The 24624-nt window shown below is 43.3% G+C and overlaps 1 protein-coding gene across 2 annotated transcripts in view; it reads right to left on the bottom strand.

The window, feature by feature from the left end:
- Positions 1–1683: 1683 nt before the first annotated feature.
- AVL9 (AVL9 cell migration associated) overlaps positions 1684–24624 on the bottom strand; it is a 39718-nt gene continuing 16777 nt past the window's right edge. The window contains exons 7-17 of one of the 2 annotated variants that reach the window (XR_014517679.1): positions 24044–24084; positions 21642–21680; positions 18712–18781; positions 17151–17701; positions 12809–12943; positions 11521–11740; positions 10058–10175; positions 9075–9128; positions 6779–6867; positions 4854–5546; positions 1684–4809 (exon numbers count right to left, since the gene is read on the bottom strand). Coding sequence is in view for 1 of the 2 variants with exons in the window: in XM_083468189.1 (XP_083324315.1) it covers positions 5452–5546; positions 6779–6867; positions 9075–9128; positions 10058–10175; positions 11521–11740; positions 12809–12943; positions 17151–17701; positions 18712–18781; positions 21642–21680; positions 24044–24084 (1412 nt within the window). In the remaining variant the exon portion in view is untranslated. Of the gene's footprint in view, positions 5547–6778; positions 6868–9074; positions 9129–10057; positions 10176–11520; positions 11741–12808; positions 12944–17150; positions 17702–18711; positions 18782–21641; positions 21681–24043; positions 24085–24624 lie in introns of both variants that reach the window. The other variant, XM_083468189.1, reaches the window with a different exon arrangement.

Below are 24624 nucleotides of genomic sequence, written 5' to 3'. Positions count from 1 at the left end.
GACTTGTTTCCTGCGTTTTCTGCAAGACAGTATGTTCCCTCAAACTGTAATGTCAAAAAAATATTTCCTCAAACTCTTAATGTCAAAAAATATTCTGGTACTGGGTTGCTCAGAAAATTAGGTGCAACAGGAAGTGCAATTGCCTCGTGTTCTGACATATTCCAGAGAGGTAAGTTACAGTATACAAGTTTGTTTTCCTCTGAGGGCCACAAGGTGTAGAGAGGGCAGATGATGCTGTACAGTGCACTCACTACACTTTGGAATCATCGGCAAGGTGCTGAAAATTGTATTTAAAATGCATGCTTTCTGATAGCTGGTTCACACGTCAGGCTAAGCCAAACAGTGGCTACATGTGAGTGTGCGGTCTTCCAGGGAGATGGTGCCTGCCTCACTCGTTGCATTTGCTGCTGTGCCGTTCTGAGACCAAGAACAAACCTAGGTTTAACTCCAGATGTAACCATGAACTGTAACCAAGATTTGTTCTTGATTACCTTTTGTCCACGACAAACCAACCACAAGCCCAGGTTTGGATAGCCTGCTAAGACAAACCATAGCTTGGCTGAACATGGCACAAAACAGCTGGTGAGGAGTGAAGTGGCCACACTCATCTCCCTAAGCTATGGTTTGGCTTAGCATGACGTGTGAACCAGGCCATTGTTAAAACTTACATAGTTCTTTTCAGTAGCTGTAAGATTGTCCAGCACTTTTCTGCCAATTGTTTTTGGTAAAAAAATTGAACCCATTAAAAAAAACAACCCACTTCCAACTTGTTAAAATAAGATTGGCTTTGCTTCTAAACTTAAGTTGAATACAGTCATACCTTGGATCCCAAACGCCTTGCGAGTCGGAACATTGTGGCTTCCGAATTCCGCAAACCCGGAAGTGAGTGTTCTGGTTTGCAAACGTTCTTTGGAACCTAAACATCCCACTGGCTGCAGGAAGCTCCTGCAGCCAATCGGAAGCCGCGCCTTGGTTTTCGAACGTTTTGGAAGTTGAAAGGACTTCGGAAATGGATTCCGCTTGACTTCCGAGGTACCACTGTAAATCTACCCTTCTTAACAGAACAGGAGGAAAGATTATTCAGAAATTTGTAACTACTACTAACTAGCCAATAGGTTTCTTGGAAGAAAGCAGTAAAGGAAAGATACTGGAGGAAATTATCACTGATTGCAAGTTCGTGAAGTTAAACAAGTAACTTCATAGTTTGTTTTTTATGAAGATGAAATAATCAGTGCACCTAACCTGTGGTCTAGAATGGATCAGTTTCTTTGAGATTTTGCTCAGTGTCAACTGAATGTCTTAGGCAACTTTAACAAGGAGAAGAAAACATTATGGATTCATGTTTGGTGTTTAGAATGTCAGCTGTAATTTTGACTGCAGCAGGTGAAAATCAGGGCCATATAATTAAAAGCTACTGCTGATTTGCATGAGGCAGATAATTTTAGCACACTCTTGAAAACAAACCGGTATGAGAAAGTCATGAGTGAAGAGAGTTAAAACACAAATACCCATTTTTAAACCACCAAAATTAGTGTGATATAGCTGGCAATGGGGAGGGCCTGTTCACACTTGTTAGTGTTTCTTGCCTCTATTTCTCTTCCCCTGTCTAGGTTGTGAGAGAGAGCAGGTCTCAAGCTTTTGCAGTTCAAACTGCAAGTAAACCCTTCTGCCAAACAAGTTACATTCAAGCAAAACAAGAACAATCTTTATTTTCTTTAGAACAAAATATACAGCAGAAGCATTAATAGTCTTTTGAACATAGTAACCTATTTTTTACACATTGATGATGGATGAAATACCTAATATTTACCAACCCTCCTCTTCCAACAGGCTGGTAGCAGTAAAAACCATATGGAAATAAACTTAGGTTTCATTTCACTTAAACCATGATTAGATAACTGATTCCAGGTTTATGTCTCAAAACCAGCCTTGAATGATTGATACTAATTTGTTAAGTGGTATATAGAAACTGGAATAGAGGTATTTCTAGTCTATTTCATACTGTAATATGATACACATTTCCAAATACTTGTAACATTTAAAAAAATATAAAAATCAGTTTCTCTACTGTGCATGATGCAAATATATACGTTTGTAATAGGGAGCACCAGCACATAAAACAGCCTTACAAAATACCAAGTTAGCAGCCTGATTCTAAACACTTGGGTGGGACAAAATGTTCAAACACCAGCATAATACTCTTTCAGTAGCCATAAAGCACTGTGCTATGCAGTATGTTGGCACCAGTCAAGGTGTTGCATCCTGAACATTTACTTGCTTGTGGAGCAAGTATTAAGATCATACTGTTAGATATAACTCGGGGTGGAGGTGTTCCTTTGGGCTGGGCAATGCTTTTACTTTTGGAAGGGTATTTTTTAAATTTTACTTTTACATCCTCTTTCCATTTTCTATAGAACAGCACATGTATTATTTGAATTTGAAGCACTTCATATTCTTAATTTGGCTTTAGATCACATCAACCTCATGTGCCCTATTACGGGCAGAATTTGCATGCGGTACTAACCAGCCCTTAAAGAACGTAACTGAAAATAGGGGTAGCCACTGAGTGTGCCCTAGATGATACTGAGCTCATAACCATTCCTACTAGCCATGCTGGCTGATTCTGTGTGAATCCAACATCTGGAGGGTACCACATTGACTACCTCTGCATTACAGGAACAGCAAGGCTTAAGTCACTAGAATTGTCACTACAATACTAGAGTAAATGACAGTGTTTGCATTTTAGCTGGTGCTTTCTTGATGTGAAGTGCTTCAAGCAAGAGTGCTTCAATGCGCTACATGTGATGTTTCAATAATACAAGCAGCATTGCTTTTTACGTTTTCCAGAATAAATTAAACTCAAACCTCAAAACTGAAATCAGTGGCTAGAAAACAAATGCTATTCATATTAAATTTGAATTATTTTCCCTTACAGACCTCCATCTAATCTAGTCTTTCAATACCCTTTTGCAAAGATATGTATGTGACCCCACACATTTGTAATACACTATGTGCTTATGCCGGTTTTTTCAGTGTATATTACGACTACCTGCTGAATCCAGATTATGTGATTGTAACTACTGCAGTACACACAGTAATCATTTTCAATAGGTTTTACAGTTTATTCCTGCATTTGACTTGTACAATTAACTACTGCCAAAATTTTCCCTGTAGCAAAATTATAATTATAAATTGGTCACTCCAAGATGATGGCTACTATAAACACTTATACAGCGTATTGTCATGTACTACAAGCGCTCGCCAAAGAAGAGGAGACATTTTAAAAGAATCACCAGCTTTTCATACCATCTTGTCCCTAAGGATTTTGCTGATCCCTCGTTATGGTGCCTGTGGATTAATTGGCAAAAGGTGTTAGTCGGATGCCTCCTAATTTGTGCTCCCTTTAGGGAAGGATGAAAACCAACAACTGGATGTAACAATTCCAACCAAGGAACTCCCAAGAAAAAAAAGTCTGTTTACAAGCTGTGTCAGCTTGCCTGCAGTGTAATGACTGTCATGGCATGCCTAGTTCTGTAGTTTCAATAAAAGGGTAACATCTCCAAGCCACAGCATCCTTGTAAAATGTTTTCTTTAGGAGCACAGTCAACTTCTGTGGTTAGAAAACTATAACTCTAATTTATGGGCTCATTCATTCGAGCAAAGTAGTGTAGAAGAAAACATACAAGGGTTTTTTATGCTGGCTATATTATTTCAGATATCTGAGTAAGCTTGAAAGCATATGATGTGTCTTGCAAACAGTACTATATACATGGATTATAGCAGGGCCCCTGCCACTTCATAATAACCTCCCTTGTACAGCACCTATGAAAAAGGTGTGTGAAAATTGCACCTGTGTACTGGTTGCAGTCCACAATTGGTCATTAATTTTCATAATGCGTATGTGGAACAGGTGTGAAAACAGCTGCACACAGTGGTATACATGCTTCTCTCTTGGGAAATTAATCTACAGGAAAGTTGGGTGAAGTAACCCATTACTGCTTATATGAAAATCTTTCTTGAAGTGCAACCATAGCCATCTCTGAAAACTGGGTTTTTTGAGATGTGGCCAGAATACAGGAATTCTGGTTGGGGTATGCTGTGACAACTTTGGTGCAGAATGTTACATCATTAATAAATATTCCGTCCCCTAAAAGGATATGAAGTAAAGCAGTCCAGCTATAGTACACCTGAATTAACACTTTATACGCCAGATCCATTTAAATCATTGCAGTTTGGAAAAGAAAACCAAGAAGGAAAGGGGAGGAGACTTGAATTGGCAGTTGTAAGCAAAAATATGAACTAAGGGAAGCCCTGGAATTCTTTGTTTTGGTAAATCATTCATATTGTAATGTCCTACACTAAGATGAATTACTTAAAGTCCAAGGCAATCTCACGGCTTCCTATATTGCAATCCATAAAACTATCGCTGGCAGAAAGCCAAGTAGTATCTCGTTACAGTCATTTCTCAAATGTCTGCTAACCTACACATTAAATTAGAAAACCCTAAAAGCAGCTAGGAAAGGGGAAAAGCACTTCCGACTCTTGCATTTGGAGTCTTAACTGTGCCAGAGAGGTAGGTATTTGGTTATAGAAAGTTTTCGAACAGCCACTGTTGGATGCAACACAAGCAAATGGGAACGTGAAAGATGAAAGCTAAATTCACACACACAACTTGAAAACGAGGAAATTGCAGTTACTGAGGAAGAGCTGCAAGAGTTGTTTTTCTGCTAAGAGGTATCTTGGGTGTTAATTCCAAAGAGGTAACAAAAATATGGTAAACCTGTGTATTTTAGTCAGTATTAGAACTATCTTCCATTTTATCCATGACCTTTAAAAACAAACTTCTTAAAAACCCAAGTGCTAGCAGCTAGAATTCTGAAAGTTGAAATGAGCCGGTGCAAAACTGCCAACATGTCATTTAGGCATTTTAAGTGTTAAACTGGGTGTGAATGTCTCATTTAATCTGTATTTGTTTCACTTCGTTCCACCCACAGGTGCAAAAGGTTGCAACATTAGGCTGCAATCCTTTGCACAAGTTGGTTCCACTGAAAAGATCTTACTTCTGCATTTGGTATGGGAGGGTGGAAGTGAGAGGTCAGCTTTCTGTTCCAAACCTAGACAGCCCCGCTCTTTCTTTTTTTCAAGAAAAAGTCTAGACAGCTGGAGTTAATACAACAAAATTTACATAAATCATTATCAACATCCAAAGAACAGCACACACTGAAAAATAAAGCCCGTCTTACAACAAGGTTTGTATGCTACTGTTGTTACAAAGGCTCAGATTTTTTAAAAGAGGCATTAATGCAAACTGCAATGACATCCTGCGATGCAGCTTTAAAGGCCATTCCTTCCATCCTCATGCTGCTTGAATTCATGGGTGTGTTTTTTTAAAGCAAAACCACAGGTCTCTTTCTCAAAATGAATGTAAGGGCTTGGTCCGCTGCCGAACAGTTATTCCCCAAGGCTTTGTGTCGACTGGGTGAAAGTAGAAAGCCACGAGGACATGGCTGATTTTGCACTCGTGAGAGCTCCTCCAACTGACTGACCTGGATTTTATAGTAAAAAGAGGGGAAGGTTAGGCAAAGGTAAGGCTAAGATGAGAGCAATTAATAGCACGATGCTTACTTAGAAGTAATTCCCATTAAGTTTAATAGGACTTGAAAAGTATGTATGGGATTGTAGTGCAAGGGCATTTACATCTATGTGTAAATAGATTTCTCAAACAGACAGCCTCTTATTTTGGCATTCTAAACAACATTTTTAAAGCTGGTTCAGACTGGCGAAGCTTGGGATGAACACTCCATAGGTCTGTGTAAGTATGCAACACTCATAGCTATCTCTGGAATTGGTGGTTTGGGGAAAGTGGGCTGAGGAGTATGCAAGGCTGAGGGGCTCGCCTCATTTCAGTAGTAAACTTGATGGCTGAGATGAGAGGCATGTGGAATCTTACAGCTTTCAAATTCCAAAAATGAGGGGTGCTAAAAAGATGTAACATGACTTGGGAATCCCAAATATATTTTGTTTAAGTTAATATAATTTCGTTCTGCTTGGTAAGTTAGGTGTGTGCAAAATGGTATAGAAATCATGGAAAATGATTGCCAACTACTTGCATTTATATTATATACAGTGGTACCTCGGGTTACATATGCTTCAGGTTACAGACTCTGCTAACCCAGAAATAGTGCTTCAGGTTAAGAACTTTGCTTCAGGATGAGAACAGAAATCGTGCTCCGGCGGCGCGGCAGCAGCAGGAGGCCCCATTAGCTAAAGTGGTGCTTCAGGTTAAGAACAGTTTCAGATTACGAACGGACCTCCAGAACGAATTAAGTACTTAACCCGAGGTACCACTGTATTACTTCTTATTATTTAGCATTACCTGACATTTTCAGAAGGTAAAATTAAAATTCTTTGGTTTGTGTGGTTTTTACCAAGCTAGGTGTTGTCCAATCACAAAAATAGTAAGATTTGAATTCCTCACACCCAAAAGCATATTTTTAAGACCCCTTACTGAAGAAATATGCGATAAAGTTTCACCTCCCCAAAAGACACGTCCTACGAGTGTTGTGCATGAGGTTTCCTGTTTCACTTCTCCATACATAGTGCTTCAGCTAGTTTCCAGCTATCCCTTCATTTACGGAAGGTAGCAACATTTGCGTGCTGTTGGTGGAGATATATACCACCAATAAGATTCTTGAAACAGCCTGTGGAAGTTAAGGTTTCTGTTTGTAGCATACAAGTGTCACAGCGCATACTGATTTCCAGTTATGAAGCATCTTACCTACGGCTCTTCCTGTCTGTACAACATTCCGGCTCGTTGTAACCATGGCATTTCCAATCTTCTTGCCCCGTTCACTATTCTGTACAGAGCTAAACGAGAGGAAAATGTCATAGCATCATACAACTGACTTTCACTGTTTCCAAGCATGTAAACTGATCATGAAACTAAACAAAGGAGTTGGCAATAAAGAAAGAAAAAGTACCTAGTAGGCAGATACTTTTATCAGGCCAAGCTACTAGATTTAAATGGCAGGTATTAAGCCCTGTGGTCACTAACTCTCAAACAACAATAAAGGTTCTTTATAATATTGTAAGCATGGATGTAGATCTAGTTTGCACATACTGTTAAACCATAGTTGTAAAACTCAACTCAGCTACCAAAAAGGGCACTTTAAAAATGGAAAGAATTAGGAACCATAGAAATATAGAAAGCAATGATAAAACTACTATATTTAAAGCAAAAGTTTTATGAATTTGGAGGGAAGAGACCTAAACTAGCAAACGGGGGGTGGGGGGGTGGAATAAAACAACTTTAACAGGTACAAAGACCAAAACGGGGGAAATTATTTTCTACTAAAATTTTGTGAAGATTTAAGGAGTTTTCCTCTGTACTGTTCTAAGTCCACTCCACTCAGAAGAGATACAAAAATTTCTGGACACAATAACACCACCAACGTTGGGGGATGCAGAGGCAAAACTTATGGAAGAGCTGATTATAGAAGAAGAGATTAAATATTTTTTTTAAAAAAAGGTAGGCAAACCCCAGGCCCAAATAGGTTCTCCACAGTATTTTATAAAGCATTTAAATCTGATGGTTACACATATGACCAAACTACAGTGGTACCCCGCAAGACGAATGCCTCGCAAGACGGAAAACCCGCAAGACGAAAGGGTTTTCTGTTTTGGAGGCGCTTCGCAAGACGAATTTCCCTATGGGCTTGCTTCGCAAGGCGAAAGCCCATAGGGAAATCTCCGGGGACCTGTTTTAAATGCTGGTGGTGGGGAGCAAAGCCTTTCCCCCCCTCCGGCCTTCAGAAGAGGTCCAGGAAGGCCGGCGGGGGCCGAAAGGCTTTGCTCCCCACCGCCAGCATTTTAAAAGCAGTCCGGCATAGCAGGGAAGCGCTTCCCACTATCGCGGATGGCTTTTGAAGGCAGGCGGGGGGAGCAAAGACTTTCGCCCCCCGCCGGCCTTCAGAAGAGGTCCTGGACCTCTTCTGAAGGCCGGCGGGGGGCGAAAGTCTTTGCTCCCCCCTGCCTGCCTTCCCGACGGCTTTTGAAGGCAGGCGGGGGGGGGGAAAAGATTTTCGCCCCCCGCCCGCCTTCAGAAGAGGTCTTTGTCCCCCCTGCCTGCCTTCCCAGGGGCTTTTAAATCGCCCCGGACAGCGGAGAAGTCCTCCACTGTCCCGGGGCGATTTTAAAATGCCGCCCGCCAGCATTTTAAGATCGCCCCGGACAGCGGAGAAGTCCTCCGCTGTCCCGGGGTTTTTTAAAATGCTGGGGGTGGGAAATGCTGGGGGTGGGAAGAAAAGCCCTTGTCCCCCCCCCCCCCCAGCCTTCAGAAGAGGTCGGGGACAGACTGTCCCCGGACCTGGTCTGAAGGCGGTTTCCCTAGGAACGCATCGCAAGACGAAAAACTCGCAAGACGAAGAGACTTGCGGAACGAATTAATTTCGTCTTGCGAGGCACCACTGTATATATATTGACGTTCTAACTGAGACCTATCACCACCAATCTGGAAACAACTGAGGATAGTAGCAATCCCCAAACCATACAAGGACCCCTCAAAGGTAAAATGTTACCATCCATTTTCTGTACTTAACCTGGATTAAAATTCTTTCTACAGCAGAATGGTCAACAGAATGTAAAAATTTTTTGTTGTTGTTGTTGAAAAATGCATTTATCTGGATCTGGTTGGTTTGTCCTGGGCCATAAGATTACAGACCCAATTAAAATAAATGTAATTTATTATGGTCAACAAACTATTCCATCAAGTGCTGCTTTGTGCAGAACACAAAGTCTGTACTGTGTTCGCACAAGTGTGGCACAGGCAGGCATGGGGGATGAGTGAAGTGGGGACTTTGGAGCAATGTGCAGCAGCACGCTGCTTGTTCACGTTATTTTAAAACCATGGTTTAGTGTTATGTGTAAACTGGGCCACAGAGTCAATCTGACAATTACTGTGAACATTTCAACAGTCATCGCCTGCCAGAATACCAAACCCCAGTTTAACATGAAACTATGCTCGCCAATTTATAAAAATCCTAGCCTTCAAACGCATATTCAGTTATAGTACTTACTGTGACAATCTTAATTTCACATCTGAAACTGAGTATTGGCCTTGGAATGGGTGACTGAAAAGTGTTTTGGAAGGAGGTGGAAGAAAAGAGAAGAGAAAAACAGAACACAAATTTAAAATGTTGTGTGTGTTGTAACAATAAAAACAGAAAACATAAGCCATTCCTTTCTAACTAGACTGAAAACATTAACATTTCTTGACTCCTGGTCTGATCAGTTTGCACTGGGGATAGGGAGAGATCTCAGAAGCCCCAATGACTGTACAGTGGACAAAACATTTGGCACTGATCCATCTCTGAATTTCTTCCCTGGGTTACAATCTGCTGCTCCTCTGAAATGCCTTCCATTTTAAAGTGGCTGTTCAGTTACACCACAGTCACTTCCAATGTCTTCCAGTCTTCTCTCCTACTTCTGACTCTTTGGGACAGTGGCCACAATCAGGAGCCAAGGGACTCTGCACCTCCAAACAACTGTTTAAGTAAGTACTTGTTGGTGTGACAGTGCAGCGATATGGAAGAAATTAAATTCTTGGCTAAAAGCCTCTGGAGTTCAGTTGGAATTACATTCAGATAAAATGCTCAAAGCAACATCAAGAGCACAGATACATCCTGCTGTTAGGGGCTTGGAAGCACTAATTGCTTGAATTGTGTTGTGTTCTGATCTGCAGAAACAGGACAAATTTTGGCCACCTTACACCAGGCAAGCAGGCAGAGAGTACCATATTTTTGTTTACCTAAAGAACAGCATTCAAGGCAAGCTAAATGCAGAACATGCAACATCTGAAGCACAAGCAAGGAGAAAGATATGTGGGGAAAGTGAGTTCCAGAACTAGAAGTTTGTAATTTTGAAGCCTGGTACTACTAGCAAACGGAGAATTCTTGCTTGTGCTTCCTGGAAATAAAACGGCAGACCTAGGAAGTCACAGATGCTCAAGCACTCCTCTCTCTACTTCTTCCATACAAACATTAAAGCTAAAATTTCTTACCTGGGATTTACCTCTGCGAGAGCTGGGTGTTTATTGCTGTTCCACACTCTGTAATTGTGTGTATTCTTCCAAGCCGCTACAAAGGTTGTTCCAAAGTCTGATAATATTTTTTCACTGTCTGATGAATAAAATAGATAAGAGAAACTTAAGCAGTTTCAGTACTTCGCATGATATCCGTTTGCATGCAAAGAAGCAAGCACATTTTAATTTTTTTAAAGGCAGTGTGCACCTTCTGCACAGTAATACTGTCAATGCAACATAGCAACAAATAGAATGGGGATGGCGCTGGCTTACAGACTGGATTTCCACATGTTTGAAAGCCCCAAAATCTTACTTGTTTTCCCCCTTGATGTGTTGTGTATCACTGTAAATACAGGTGTGGAGGGGCTGGTGTCATCCCTGATTACGTCTATGACAGTGATGGCCAAATTTGGCCCTCCAGCTGTTTTGGGACTACAACTCCCATCATCCCTGACCACTGGTCCTGCTAGCTAGGGATGATGGGAGTTGTAGTCCCAAAGCAGCAGGAGGGCCAAGTTTGGCCATCCCTGGTCTATGACATACCAAGTCACTGAAAGACAGCTCCTCCACAGCTGTTTTTCAATGGCATGGTGTCAGCAGACAGAAGAAAGACTCCACCCTCATATATAAGCATGCACATGGGCTAGCATTCAAGAACAGGAGTGTGGACTTGGGACTAACTGGCAAACAGGCAAATCTCTCCTTCCCCACTCAGTGAGGAGTGGCAGCTGCAACTGCCAGGAAGCAAATAAACAACTGGAAATAAAAGGTTTCATTAGTGAAATTGATGGGAAGTTAAAACTAAGCAGATTGTGCAATTAAGATATAAGAAACAGCTTGAAAAGAGACAGAATTTTAAGAAGGAACTAATCTGGATTTTAACTGGATTTGGAGAGGTGGGACCATTTCTTCCCATGTATCTGATATAAAACACTGCAATTCATCACACAGTCCTTTAGACAGAGCCAAGCGCTTTGATAGTAAAACCCAGATCTGCATTATTGTGTGCTAGCATGTAGCATTAGATCAGATTAAGAGGCAGATTTAGGGCCGTGTGACTGGTTTGGTTGCACTGAGGAGCCCCAGGGGTGCTGCAACTATGATGTGGAATGGAAGGAGAGAGGCGAGGGGGCAGCAAATTCTGGCATTGCACAGGGTGCTGCTAATATTTGAGACCCCAAGACCCGCCACTGAGATTAGGTGGCGGCAAGTCTCATGGACAAGACTCTCGGGCCTCAGACAACCTCTGCATGAGCCTGTGAGAAGCAGTCCCTCTTTTTAACACAGCATCAGAGCTTCCATACGGTTACTAACCAGGTCAGACCCAGATCCCTATATTTCTTTGTCCTTTCCTTTTACTCTTCCTAGTTACAGCTGCTAAGTATAATCTTAGAGGATTTTTTAAAAAATAAAAAAATGGAAGCAATGGCACCAGGGTTTACCTGGCTGCAGAGTAGCAGCGAGCAGCGCATGGAGATATGAGCCAAACTGGGCTCGGATCCATTCATCTCCTCCTTCCCAGCCAGTGCCGTCTAGGAAGACATCGTCCCGGTTCTCAGTTACGTGCTTTACCAAGAAGTCTGCAAATCTCAAGTCAGCTGTGGTGGGATTCAGAACCTTCCTGAGCTCTGGATCATGGACTTGAACCAGAGCTTCCTCTATCTGTTGAGAAAAACCCGACATGAAAAGAAGAAGAAGAGTTTGGATTTGATATCCCGCTTTATCACTCCCCTTAAGGAGTCTCAAAGCGGCTAACATTCTCCTTTCCCTTCCTCCCCCACAACAAACACTCTGTGAGGTGAGTGGGGCTGAGAGACTTCAGAGAAGTGTGACTGGCCCAAGGTCACCCAGCAGCTGCATGTGGAGGAGCGGAGACGCGAACCTGGTTCCCCAGATTACGAGACTACCGCTCTTAACCACAACACCACACTGGCTCTCAGTGCAGTGCAGAGGAAAAACTGAACTCTTAAGAGGAGCTACTCACTTCTCTTGAACCACAAGCCACAACTGATGTGAAGTGCTGCAGCATTTGGAGATGAAACTCAGTCTGACTGCAGAGTTGCAGGTGGCAACAGTGGCTTATAACTAACTCAGTCACCAATCAACCATCTCTAGTTCCTACAACAAGCAATTAGCTTCTTTTTCCTTGTGATGAACTGAGGTATAGAATAGACCACAGAGTGAGTTTGGGGTACGGGTCCTGTTCTGGGGAGGCAGGGCTGAACAGCCTCTCTCTGGGTCTATTTCAACTCTACAACAGGATTGCTGGAGATAGAAGGGACGTTCTCCAAGCAATGTTGCCACTCCACGGGGCAGGTCACTATGTGTTTAGAAGGAAAAGCTGTGGAAGATTCTTTCAAGCAACTACCATGTGGGAGCTGCAGTCTGTAGACTGGACATCAAGGCAGTCTTTTCTGGAACAGTTCTGTATGAGTAGAAAGAACCATTAGTTTTACTCTGGGTATTTGAAAAGTGCCCAAATGCGGTCCTGGAAATTATGTTTCCCTCCTACCATAAAGAGACGAAATAGGACGTGGGATAGGAGGAATCTTCCTGTTGGGTAGAATATACTCAGTAGTTAAGCAATTGTATTTGTTAGAAAGTATGACCCTTTGCCGGCTTAATCCTTATTTTTATGGCACATTTTACTAAAAAAACTCTTCTTCTTCTTTTTTTAAAAAAGTTGCAATTCAGTGACCTGTCTATGATATAAAAGAAAATGATTCATACCTCTACAATAGCATCACTTAGATGCTTTTGCTGACGGAAAAGGATGTTGGTGGCTCCTGCAACAAACCCACGAATGGTTATATCAGACAGGAGATGGTGTTGTTGCAGCGCCATGTACGGCAAGCAAAGGTATCCCTGAAACAGAGAAAAGGGAGGAAGGAGATCAATGTGAGAAAGTAAAAGGTTGAAGAGCAGGAGCTGATACTTTAAAATGCTGTGATGTTCTAATGAACAAGGAAAAAATAATGAAGATTGTAATTGCAACTTGAACTGTTCCTTCCTCATCAGTTAACAATTACACCTCCGTGGAATATTGCTCTGTTGAGTTAAACTATTACTGCCAATAAATTAGCAGGAAATCTAGGCAGGATACAGATTCAGCAAACTGTATGAACACACCCTGTGCTCAGACACTGCTTTCTCCCAGACATACATGGGAGCAAATATGAATTAAATCTAAAGCAGACAAACTGTGGCTTGAAGCCTTTGCTGTGGGTTAAATTGGAAGTGAATATGAAAGGAGAAGTGTGGGAGGGAGGGAACATAGAAATGCAAGGCTTTTTTGCAGTAACGCCAAACCAATGTCTTGTGGTTCCTTGCTTTAAATGCGTCCAGTTGATGGTGCCTGCATTTTATAGTTGTCAGATAAAGGGCAATGAGAACGGATTGATCTGACTGCAAGCCCAATTACTGTGACCTTCGGAGCCTCAGCAAAGAACATAAGGACAGAATGTACTATGCTGGGAAGTTGTATATGAGTAAGGCATACTGCAGAAAGTTGATCGTTTCATTATTAAATTTTATAGGAAACTGTCACCACTAGAACACTCTTGCTTTGTGACTACTCACTTTTAGAAATTACCCCCCCCCCCAAGTAATATTGCAGTAACACTGTGAGTTTAACATGGAAAATTTTTGGTGGAGGAAGGGGAACTGTTTTTAAATGAGTAACCATGGAAGAATTACAGGAAGTCAAGCTCATGGTACAACAGTATCCTATAAACTGAGTAAGTAAACTCATTCTAAAAGAAGCTGATATCAGGTTTTCCAGCTAGAGTTTCACAAAATTAAGATTACAGAGCACATGGCTACAGTTTGCGTGTGTCTGCCATCAATTACGCCAGTATTTTCCAGGAAAGTTTACTATTTTTAAGAAGTCTTTGAGCAAAACACTTTTATGTAGATTATACCCTAATTTTAACTGATGCTATTGAAAGCATAATAATTTTAACTTATAAATAGAATCAGTAACTCTAGCCCACTTCCAGCTGTTATAAAAACTGTGCTGTTGACTTGAAAGACTAAAGACACATAGAGGGGAAAGGAAACAAACATGAACTGGGGTGCTGCCTAATACAATCTGGGCATGAGAGACAAGAAGTCCCATACTATAACATCTGTAATGTTGTTTAGCCCTTCAGACCGCTTCGCATGGTGCCCTTCCAATGTTTCGGTCCAAAGCTCCCATATCACCCTTGACCATTGGCCTTGCTGGCAGGGGCTTAGGAGAGTTGGAGTTCATCCGGAGACCCCCACCTTGGCTACCTCTGGCCTAAGGTATCAACATGCTCCTGACATTATCTTACTTACAGGAGCCACCAGCACTGAAGTTGTTCATGATAGATTTATTTATACAGTACAGTGGCACCTCTGGTTACGTACTTAATTCGTTCCGGAGGTCCGTTCTTAACCTGAAACTGTTCGTAACCTGAGACACCACTAATGGGGCCTCCCGCTGCCGCCGCGCAATTTCTGTTCTCATCCTGAAGCAAAGTTCTTAACCCGAGGTAATATTTATGGGTTAGCAGAGTCTGTAACCTGAAGCATCTGTAACCTGAAGCGTATGTAACCTGAGGTACCACTGTATCTGTCAGCCATAGTAGTCAACGGGACCCAGATATTCTGTAGGTCTCTTTTAGACAAGCATTTCCCAGTCTGTGGGTTGTGACCTGCAAGTGGGTCATGGGCTTTAGGATTCTTGCTTGGATGTCTCAAGTTACAGATATAAAATCGGCAAACATGCAGTTAAAATGCATGAAGCCGATGACTGCTGAAGATCTGAGGTCCACAATTCATGTGACAATAAAACCACTGTTTTACACTACTGGATAGATAATCCCTTAGTAGTGAGAATTTAATGAGTGTTTCATACATGGCAAGTGCTGGAAACGCAGAGCTAGGCTAGGTCCCAGACTCAAAAAGTCGGTGCTGCTCTTTTGAGACTCTTCGTATGGAATAGGGACACAGGGCAATATTCAACCAAGTCTTGTTCAGAGTAGACACATTAACTTTACTGAAACTAAGCCATGTGCATTAACTTTGGTGGGCCTATTCTGAGCTGAATAGGAAGCTGCCATATACCAAGTCCGGCCAACAGCTCATCTAGCTCATTATGGTCTCTACACTGACCAGCAATGGCTCTTCTGGGTCTCAGACAGGGGAAATTCCTAGTCTTTCCTGGAGATGTTTTGGACTGAACCCGGGACCTTCTGTATGCAAAGCAGTTCTCCACCAATGACCTATGACCCTGGCCAGATCAGAGAAAGTGTTTGTTAACTTCCATCCTAGCAGGGCCCTGCCATGAGTGAGTACACCCCAGTTCCTGGTAATGGCACAAAGGCTCTGGGGTGTTCTGTCTGTTTTGGTTTTTTGTCCCACTCCCTTTGGGTATTAAGATACAGTGGTACCTCGCAAGACGAATGCCTCGCAAGACGAAAAATGCGCAAGACGAAAGAGTTTTCCGTTTTTTGAGTTGTTCCGCAAGACGAATTTCCCTATGGGCTTGCTTCGCAAGATGAAACGTCTTGCGATTTCTTGCGAGTTTGTTTCCTTTTTCTTAAAGCCGCTAAGCCGTTAATAGCCTCTAAGCCGCTAAGCCGTTAATAGCCGCTAAGCCGCTAATAGCAGCTAAGCCGCTAAGCTGCTAATAGCTGTGCTTCGCAAGACGAAAAAACTGCAAGACGAAGAGACTCGCGGAACGGATTAATTTCGTCTTGCGAGGCACCACTGTATCCTTGCAGTTTGCAAAAAGGTTAACACCACTGGCCCTGTCAGCACAGCTGCCCGGCTTGTATTACCAGGACAGAGAGCTGGAAGACTTGTGCCTTCCGTTAAGAGTTTGGGGGTAATCCTTGACGCCTCCCTTTCCATGGTGGCGCAGGTTACAACAACAGCCAAGACGACATTTTTCCACCTTCGCCGCATCAAGCAGTTGGCTCCTTACCTTTCCCGCCCTGACCTGGCCACAGTGATCCATGCGACGGTCACCTCCAGGCTTGACTACTGTAATTTGCTCTACATGGGGCTGTCCTTGAAGCTGTCCCAGAAACTCCAGTGGGTGCAGAATGCTGCAACGAAGCTCCCCACAGGGTCTCTGCCATGTGAGCATATTCACCCAGTGCGTTTCCAGCTGCACTGGCTCCCGGTGGAGTACAGGGTCAGATTTAAGGTGCTGCTTTTGACTTTTAAAGCCCTTCACGGCCTAGGACCCTCGTACCTACGGGATCGCCTCTCCTGGTATGCCCCACGGAGGACCTTAAGGTCCATATATAGTAACACCCTAGAGGTCCCAGGCCCTAAGGAAGTTAGATTAGCCTCAACCAGAGCCAGGGCCTTCTCAACACTGGCTCCGGTGGAACGCTCTGTCTCTTGAGACCAGGGCCCTGCGGGATCTGATCTCTTTCCGCAGGGCCTGTAAGACAGAGCTGTTCCACCTGGCCTTTGGCTCAGAATCAGTTTGATTCCCTCCCACCTTTCCTTTTTCCTTTCTCCTCCTATGATGAGATTGCTCCCTAATTGTTTTAATGTTGTATCTTAATCTTTTAAATTGTATTTTAATCAACTTGTTTTATGGGTTGTTAGCTGCCCGGAGCCCGGTCTTGGCTGGGGAGGGTGGGGTATAAATAAAAAAAATATTATTATTATTATTATTATTATTATTATTATTATTATTATTATGCTGTGCTCCCCCCCCCCCCGTCACATTATTATATTTCCCCTCTCCTCTAATTGTGGAGCTTTGATCAGATACCTCATTCATCTCTCTACAACTGTGGCAAATTTAAACTGTGCAAGGTTTGTTATGACCCCATGACATTCACCATCCGAAAAAGGAGACCTTGTAGAAAACGGGTCCTCACCTTTTCAAAAGAGAGGCCACAATGTTTTGTTGACTAATTTACTAAAGGAATTGCTTATTTGTTTTTAAAAATTTTCGCAGTCCACCTTTATGAGTAGCACTTGCTCCAGGACAGCTTACCCAACGAGAGGATAAAAATACAACTTTGAAACAAGATAAAAAGCAACGTGGAAACTTTCCAGAAGCCAAAACATGCCAGGTTACCTTAGTGAAAACAGCTAACGGCATGCCATACTGGTCCTCTTCCAAACCTGATATAAGGCCAGGAACAAAGACGGCATGCCCTGTGTTAGGTTGAGGCTGCACAGTAATGGGAATGCTTTCAGAAACTGCAGGTTCCTTTGGAAGGATTTCAGTCTGTGCTGCTACTGCAGTGATTTCACCTTCTCCTTCTTTCAAACTGGGGTCCTCCAGGATGTTAGGATCCAGGGTTTCCCAGTCACTTTCAGATGATTCTGGAGAAGTGCGTGAGGGAGGTTTCAAATGCTGCCCATTGTCCCTGGAGACGCGTGCTCCGTTGAGATTGTCCTCGGTCTGAAATAAAGGTACTTCTACTTTCTCAGTGTCCCGTTCTTGGTTTCCAGACAACGTTGGGCCTTCTGCATCTGTTTCCACGTTTTCGTTTGAAAGCGCCACAGTGGACAAGGAAACATAATAATCTGTAGAAGGTGGGACTTCCTGTTGGCTGACATCCTCTGAAACACTCTTCCTCGGCCGGTACTGTGAACAGTCAGTGAGACCATGCTCTATCATACCTGGAAATTATAAAAATCTCTTGGATAACAGCATCATGAAAAGCGAGTTTATCATAATGCAAAACACATTGCATACTTTGAAAGCTACCTTACAGCTCTGTATCTGAAGGCTCCCTTTTCCCTGAGCAAAGATGCTTTAGCTGAGATTTCTGAATGGCAGGGGGTTGGACTAGATGATTCTCGGGGTCACCTCCAATTCCACAATTCTAAGAATGATCTTAGATTTCCATGCACAGTATATTTATAGCTTGAAGTGCAGTTCCTTATATTTGCTAAAATATACCATACTAGTGGTACCATACAGCACTTATGGTGTTGGAGGAGACTCTTGAGAGTCCCATGGACTGCAAACCTATCCATTCTGAAGGAAATCAGCCCTGAGTGCTCACTGGAAGGACAGATCCTGAAGCTGAGGCTCCAAGACTTTGGCCATATCAGGAGAAGAGAAGACTCCCTGGAAAAGACCCTGATGTTGGGAAAGATGGAGGGCCCAAGGAGAAGGGGACAACAGAGGACGAGATGGTTGGATAGTGTTTGCGAAGCTACCAGCATGAGTTTGACCAAACTGTGGGAGGCAGTGGAAGACAGAAGTGCCTGGCATGCTCTGGTCCAGGGGGTCACGAAGAGTCGGACACGACTAAACAACAACAACAACCACCATACTAGTGATCTTTCATGAGACAAGCTGTATCCGAATGTCATTCTGATCTATGGTTTAGCAATACCTGAATGAACATAGCCTTCTTCCGGCCTTGACATTTCCCTTCCTCTCCTCTTACTGTATGACTGGTAGGAGGAGTTCTGGTTAACTGTGATTTTTCAGGTGGTCTGGGCCAGCAAACTGTGGTTAACATTAACGATGGTTTGTTTCAAACAATCCAACTTCGAACAGTGATTTCTAAAAATGGCTTGTGGAAACCAACCACAGCTAATCACAGTTCTAGGTTCAGGTGACATGGGAAACTGTGTAACATGCTTTCTATTGTTGTAAATACTTTACTCTCACTTACCAGGAAAGAGTGATAAGACTGTCATTAGGGCTCCCACCAGTCTATTCACTGGAGAGATATAAAACAGAACCTGAAAGGGAGGGGAGTGGGAATGACAAACGTTAATTTCTAGAGAAAGAGAAGGACGAAAAACAAACAATTCCAGTTCATAACACCCAGAATGACAGCAGCACATGACTTTCTGAGGCATAAAAAAGTAAAAGGTAAAGGACCCCTGACAGTTAAGTGGAGTCGCAGATGACTCTGGGGTTGCAGCACTCATCTCACTTTACAGGCCGAGGGAGCTGACATTTGTCCACAAACAGTTTCCCGGGTCATGTGGCCAGCATGACTAAGCCGCTTCTGGCACAATGGAACACTGAAACCAGAGCAGAGCACGTTTACCTTCCTCCCAGAGCGGTACCTATTTATCTACGTGCACTTTTTGGTGTGCTTTTGAACTGCTGGGTGGGCAGGAGCTGGGACCGAGCAACAGGAGCTCACCCCGTCACGGGGATTCAAACCGCCAACCTTCTGATCAGCAAGCCCAAGAGGCTCAGTGGTTTAGATGTTTAAAGAACAACATGCAGAACTCTACAGCACTGGAAATAGGAATCACAAGCAGCAATTTTTTAAAAGCATTAGACACAATTTTTCCTATATTGCAGTTTAGCTAAATTATTCAAGGATGCCCCAAACACCATCTATATCCAGAGCCTAGGAGCCAACAGAGTACTGTGTGCTGTTAATAGTTCTTGAATGCATCTGGAGCCAGGTCTCATGGTATATGGTCTGAGGCAGCATGGACCTGCTCTTAGTTAAGACCTATTCTTCAAAGAGGTTCACCTGCCCTTTTGTTTCATGACCCTACCCCCTCTTCTTCTGCAACATTTGTAATCTCCTCAGATAATTCCAGCTATACAGCTGAAAGAACCCTCAGTACCTCGGCTGGAGACTGAACCTAGAAGCAGAGGATATGCAACTCTGTGTTTGGTCTTCCTTCCTCACAGGTTCATAGAATCATAGAGTTGGAAGAGACCACAAGGGCCATCGAGTCCAACCCCCTGCCAAGCAGGAAACACCATCAGAGCACTCCTGACATATGGTTGTCAAGCCTCTGCTTAAAGACCTCCAAAGTAGGAGACTCCACCACACTCCTTGGCAGCAAATTCCACTGTCGAACAGCTCTTACTGTCAGGAAGTTCTTCCTAATGTTTAGGTGGAATCTTCTTTCTTGTAGTTTGGATCCATTGCTCCGTGTCCGCTTCTCTGGAGCAGCAGAAAACAACCTTTCTCCCTCCTCTATGTGACATCCTTTTATATATTTGAACATGGCTATCATATCACCCCTTAACCTCCTCTTCTCCAGGCTAAACATGCCCAGCTCCCTTAGCCGTTCCTCATAAGGCATCGTTTCCATGCCTTTGACCATTTTGGTTGCCCTCCTCTGGACACGTTCCAGTTTGTCAGTGTCCTTCTTGAACTGTGGTGCCCAGAACTGGACACAGTACTCCAGGTGAGGTCTGACCAGAGCAGAATACAGTGGCACTATTACTTCCCTTGATCTAGATGCTATACTCCTATTGATGAGGCCCAGACTTGCATTGGCTTTTTTAGCTGCCGCGTCACACTGTTCAAGGAAACATCCCACAGATTTCTGTGCATTAAAATGGGAAGGGGAAGTATGACTTGACACTCTGGAGTACTCTTGCTTTTATGCTTTGCGACATGTAAAAAGTTCAGATTAATAACCATCTTCCCATGCTGCTGTAGCTATAATAGCAAACTTTTTCAGCAGGGAGCCGGTCCACTGTCCCTCAGACCTTGGGGGGTGGGGCGGACGGACTATATTTTGAAAAATAAAATGAACGAATTCCTATGCCCCACAAATAACTCAGAGATGCATTTTAAATAAAAGCACACATTCTATTTGTGTAAAAACACGCTGATTCCCAGACTTTTCGCGGGCCAGATTTAGAAGGCGATTGGGCTGGATCCAGCCCCTGGGCCTTAGTTTGCCTACCCATGAATTAATCCCTTCCACCATTCATTTTTAAACATACGTGGCTACTGGATGAATATAAACCAACAGTACCGACAGGCGCACCATAACCTCCTATGGTTCCTGCAAATGATCTCAGTGCAGTGGATGCTCAGGTTGCGAACGTGATCCAGGTGGGAAGCACGTTCACAACCTGAAGCGCCGTGTCTGCACACACGCAGGTCGCGATTCAGCGCTTCTGCGCATGCGCAAGTGCTTAAACCCGGAAGTAACCCGTCCTGGTACTTCCGGGTTCGCCGCAGTGTGCAACCTGCAATCACGCAACCCGAAGTGTCTGTAACCTGAGGTATGACTGTAAATATCCTCTCAAAAATCTACAATGCTTGAGAGACGATTTGCTCTTCCTGCCCAGTTCCTATTTACATTGGCTTGGCTTCCACTACACTAAACACACACTCTTATAAGCCTGCCCGTATTTTATTACATGTCAAGGCTGTGACATGGTCTGAGCAAAGGAGAAGTGCAGAGAGCTTCTCTCTGGGAGTGAGCACAGTGTTGGCTGATGTAGGCGCCTTTTTCCCAGCAGGGTGGAAGGAGACATGCCTGTACCATTTTGTGGTACTTTCCTTTTCTGCTCTTTTACATTTGGCAGCCATTTTGTGTTATGCTTCCTTGCCTACAGCTGTCTCTGTACATTTGCATATCTGTATCCATATAGCCACACCACAACTTTAGCAAAGTTCGCTTACCTTTGCCATGGCAACTACTGCTGAACTGAAACATTAAAAAGCAGGCTAACAGAACAGGCATGTCTCAGCTAACTGCATGCGTGGGATAGCTCATAACATCTATCCACAGAGGCTTTTAATCCATATTCCATTAAACTACGTCATTAAGCAAGTCCATTTCTGTTCTTTCTGCCAACTTGGGGAGAAGGAAAAGATCTTACCTTTTTCTCTAGGAGAATCAGCTTAAAAAGTATTAAGACCTTCAAAACAAAGAGACACAAATCTTAAACAACAGCAATAGGTATGCATATTAATATTTCATGATATCATTTCCATTTGACACCAGAAATGCACAATAAATATCTGAACAAATGATTTCATGTACTTTTATAACTTGGCTTTTCTTTTAAAATACTCAAAGCACCTGAAAGGATCAATCAACCAATTAAACAACTCATAGTAGTAATGAGACATTATACATTTCTAGGTTTTAGGCCCAGATACGGGGCAGAAACAGCTTTGGTCATCCTGGTGGATGATTTACAATGAGAACCAGACAAGATCACAACACGATTCATTTTCTTAGACCTCTCAGTGGCATTCAGAACCATTAACCACAGTATTTTCTGGACCGTGCAGCTGGGTTGGAAAGGGAAGGAATGGTACTACATCCCTTCTCAGTCCTTTCTGGAGGTTTGGTCCCAGAATATGATACTGGAGGATTTCTCTTGTAGCCTATACCTCTGGCTTCTGGAGGCCCTAAAGATTCTATTCTGTCCCCCATGCTGTTTATCGCCTAAGTCAAACCATTGGGAGAAATCACCCAGAAGCTTAAGCTCAAATTGCAGATGATGCCAAGCTCCGCTTCTCTTTTCCACCTGTCAATCTCAGGGAGGCTGTGGAAATCCTAAATAGGTGTCTGGAGACAGTCCTGAGGTGGATAAGGGTGAATAAACTGAAACTCAGGCCAAATAATATACAGGTGCTACGCTTAGGAAAGCAAGCTGATCCGGACACAGGGGTACAACTGCTGTTTTATGGGCCTTGACATCCCTGAAGGACTAAGTTTGTGGTTTCTCTTGGGCTCAGCACTATTTTTGGAAGCACAAGTGCCTTTTTTCCGGGGGAAACTGGGATACCACCTGTGACCCTATCTAGAGGGACTGGACCTTGTCTCAGTAATCCATGCGGTGGTCACATCCAAGGTAGATACTATAATACACTGTACATGGCCTTTGAAGATGATTTGGAAATGTCAGCTGTTGAGTTTGATTGCTAGTGGGTGCAAGGTGATGAGAGCACGTGACACCAATTCCGGGCCATGTTTAAAGTGCTGGTTTTGATATTTAAAGTCTCAAATGGTTTGGGGCCATATTACCCGAAGGCCGTCTACATCAGTACAAGATCTGCCTTGAGAGGAAGCTGCCTCACACAAGGTCAGATCTTTTGTCCATCTAGATCAGTGTTGTCAATAATAATAATAAATTTTTTTTATTTATATCCTGCCCTCCCCAGCCGAAGCTGGGCTCAGAGCGGCTAACAACAGTAAAATGATACAATATACTAAAATCATTTCATTATAAAATCAATTCAAATCAGATTAATGGCAACCATTGGGCTAGAGTTCTGTGAGGATTGCCAAAGGAGGGGGTCAGGCTGTGCCCTGACCAAAGGCCTGGTGGAACAGCTCTGTCTTGCAGTCCCTGCGGAAAGATGTCAAGTCCCACAGGGCCCTAGTCTCTTGTGACAAAGCATACCACCAGATCGGAGCCACAGCCGAAAAAGCTCTGGCTCTGGTTGAGGCCAGCCTAACCTCTCTGTGGCCCGGGACCTCCAAGATCTTTTTGTTTGAAGACCGTAAGGTCCTCTGTGGGACATACCGGGAGAGGCGGTCCCGTAGGTACGAGGGTCTTAGGCCATATAGGGCTTTAAAGGTTAAAACCAGCACCTTAAACCTGATCCTGTACTCCACCGGGAGCCAGTGCAGCTGGTATAGCACCGGGTGAATGTGATCCCGCAGCGAGGACCCTGTAAGGAGTCTCGCCGTGGCATTCTGCACCGCTGGAGTTTCTGGGTCAGTCTCAAGGGCAGCCCCACGTAGAGCGAGTTACAATAATCCAGTCTGGAGGTGACGGTCACGTGGATCACAGTGGCTAGGTCAGGGCGAGAGAGGTAAGGAGCCAACTGCTTAGCTTGACAGAGATGAAAAAATGCCGCCTTTGTTATAGCTGCAATCTGCGCCTCCATGGAAAGGGAGGTGTTGAAGATTACACCCAAACTCTTAACCGACGGTGCTGGCACTAATTGCACCCCCTAATACTGACTGGCAGCAGCTTTCCATGTTTTTAGGGAGGGGACCTGGGACCTTCTTTATGCAAAGCAGTTCTTCTATCAATGAGCTACAACCCGTCACGATTAAGTATCACATCCAGCCCAAACGAACTAAGCCAACTATCAACCACAGAACAGTAAGCTTTACAAACTTGAGTGGTCTTAATACATTTGAGAATGAATCCCCTAATAAACCTTGCTGGAGCAGATGCATCTTCACTGTTTGTCAAAAGCAGAGCAAAGGCAGAAGTAGATGTACCTCCTTCAGGACTCACATCAGGAAGAAACGTACCTTGTGTCTAAACTGAAGGACAAGATCTCGTGGAGACAGGCCTAAAAGTAGGGACAGCAAAACAATTAGCACACCTTAGTAAGAACCACCAACTCTTCCTGCTTATAAATGTGGAGAAACCTGCTGGCAGCAGGATTAAAAGATTTTGTACTATTTTCCCAGCACTTAGGGGCAAAGAATCTGTGGGAGCTTACACGGTTCATTGATCACAAATGCAAATTGGATTTTAACTACTAATAATAGTTGACTGCCTTCTCCCATTAAAGCCAGGAGGAAGGAACATTATCTGGCCCTTCTCCTATTAATAGGCCTTTAATAATCCACTCATTACTTTTGAATAAACATGATTTTGAAAAAACATCTGAGCAACTCTCCTCACCCAGCAGCGAAAATGACAAGCATTCTATGTAAAAGGAGAAAAAGTGACAGGTTTATCTAGCCCCATGACTGATGGGAAAAGTAATCACAATAATTAGTACATTATTTAGGCGCACACAGACTTGGCATTAGACTTTAGTACCAATAAAGTACTTTAGGAAATGAAAATTGAACAGTTGTGTTATTTAGTAAATATTGCTTAC

This window comes from Podarcis liolepis (genome assembly GCF_965112155.1).
Source record: "Podarcis liolepis genome assembly, chromosome: 12".
Lineage (NCBI taxonomy): Eukaryota > Metazoa > Chordata > Lepidosauria > Squamata > Lacertidae > Podarcis > Podarcis liolepis.
The sequence above is the reverse complement of the archived record's forward strand: the minus strand, read 5'-3'. Positions and strand labels throughout refer to the sequence as shown.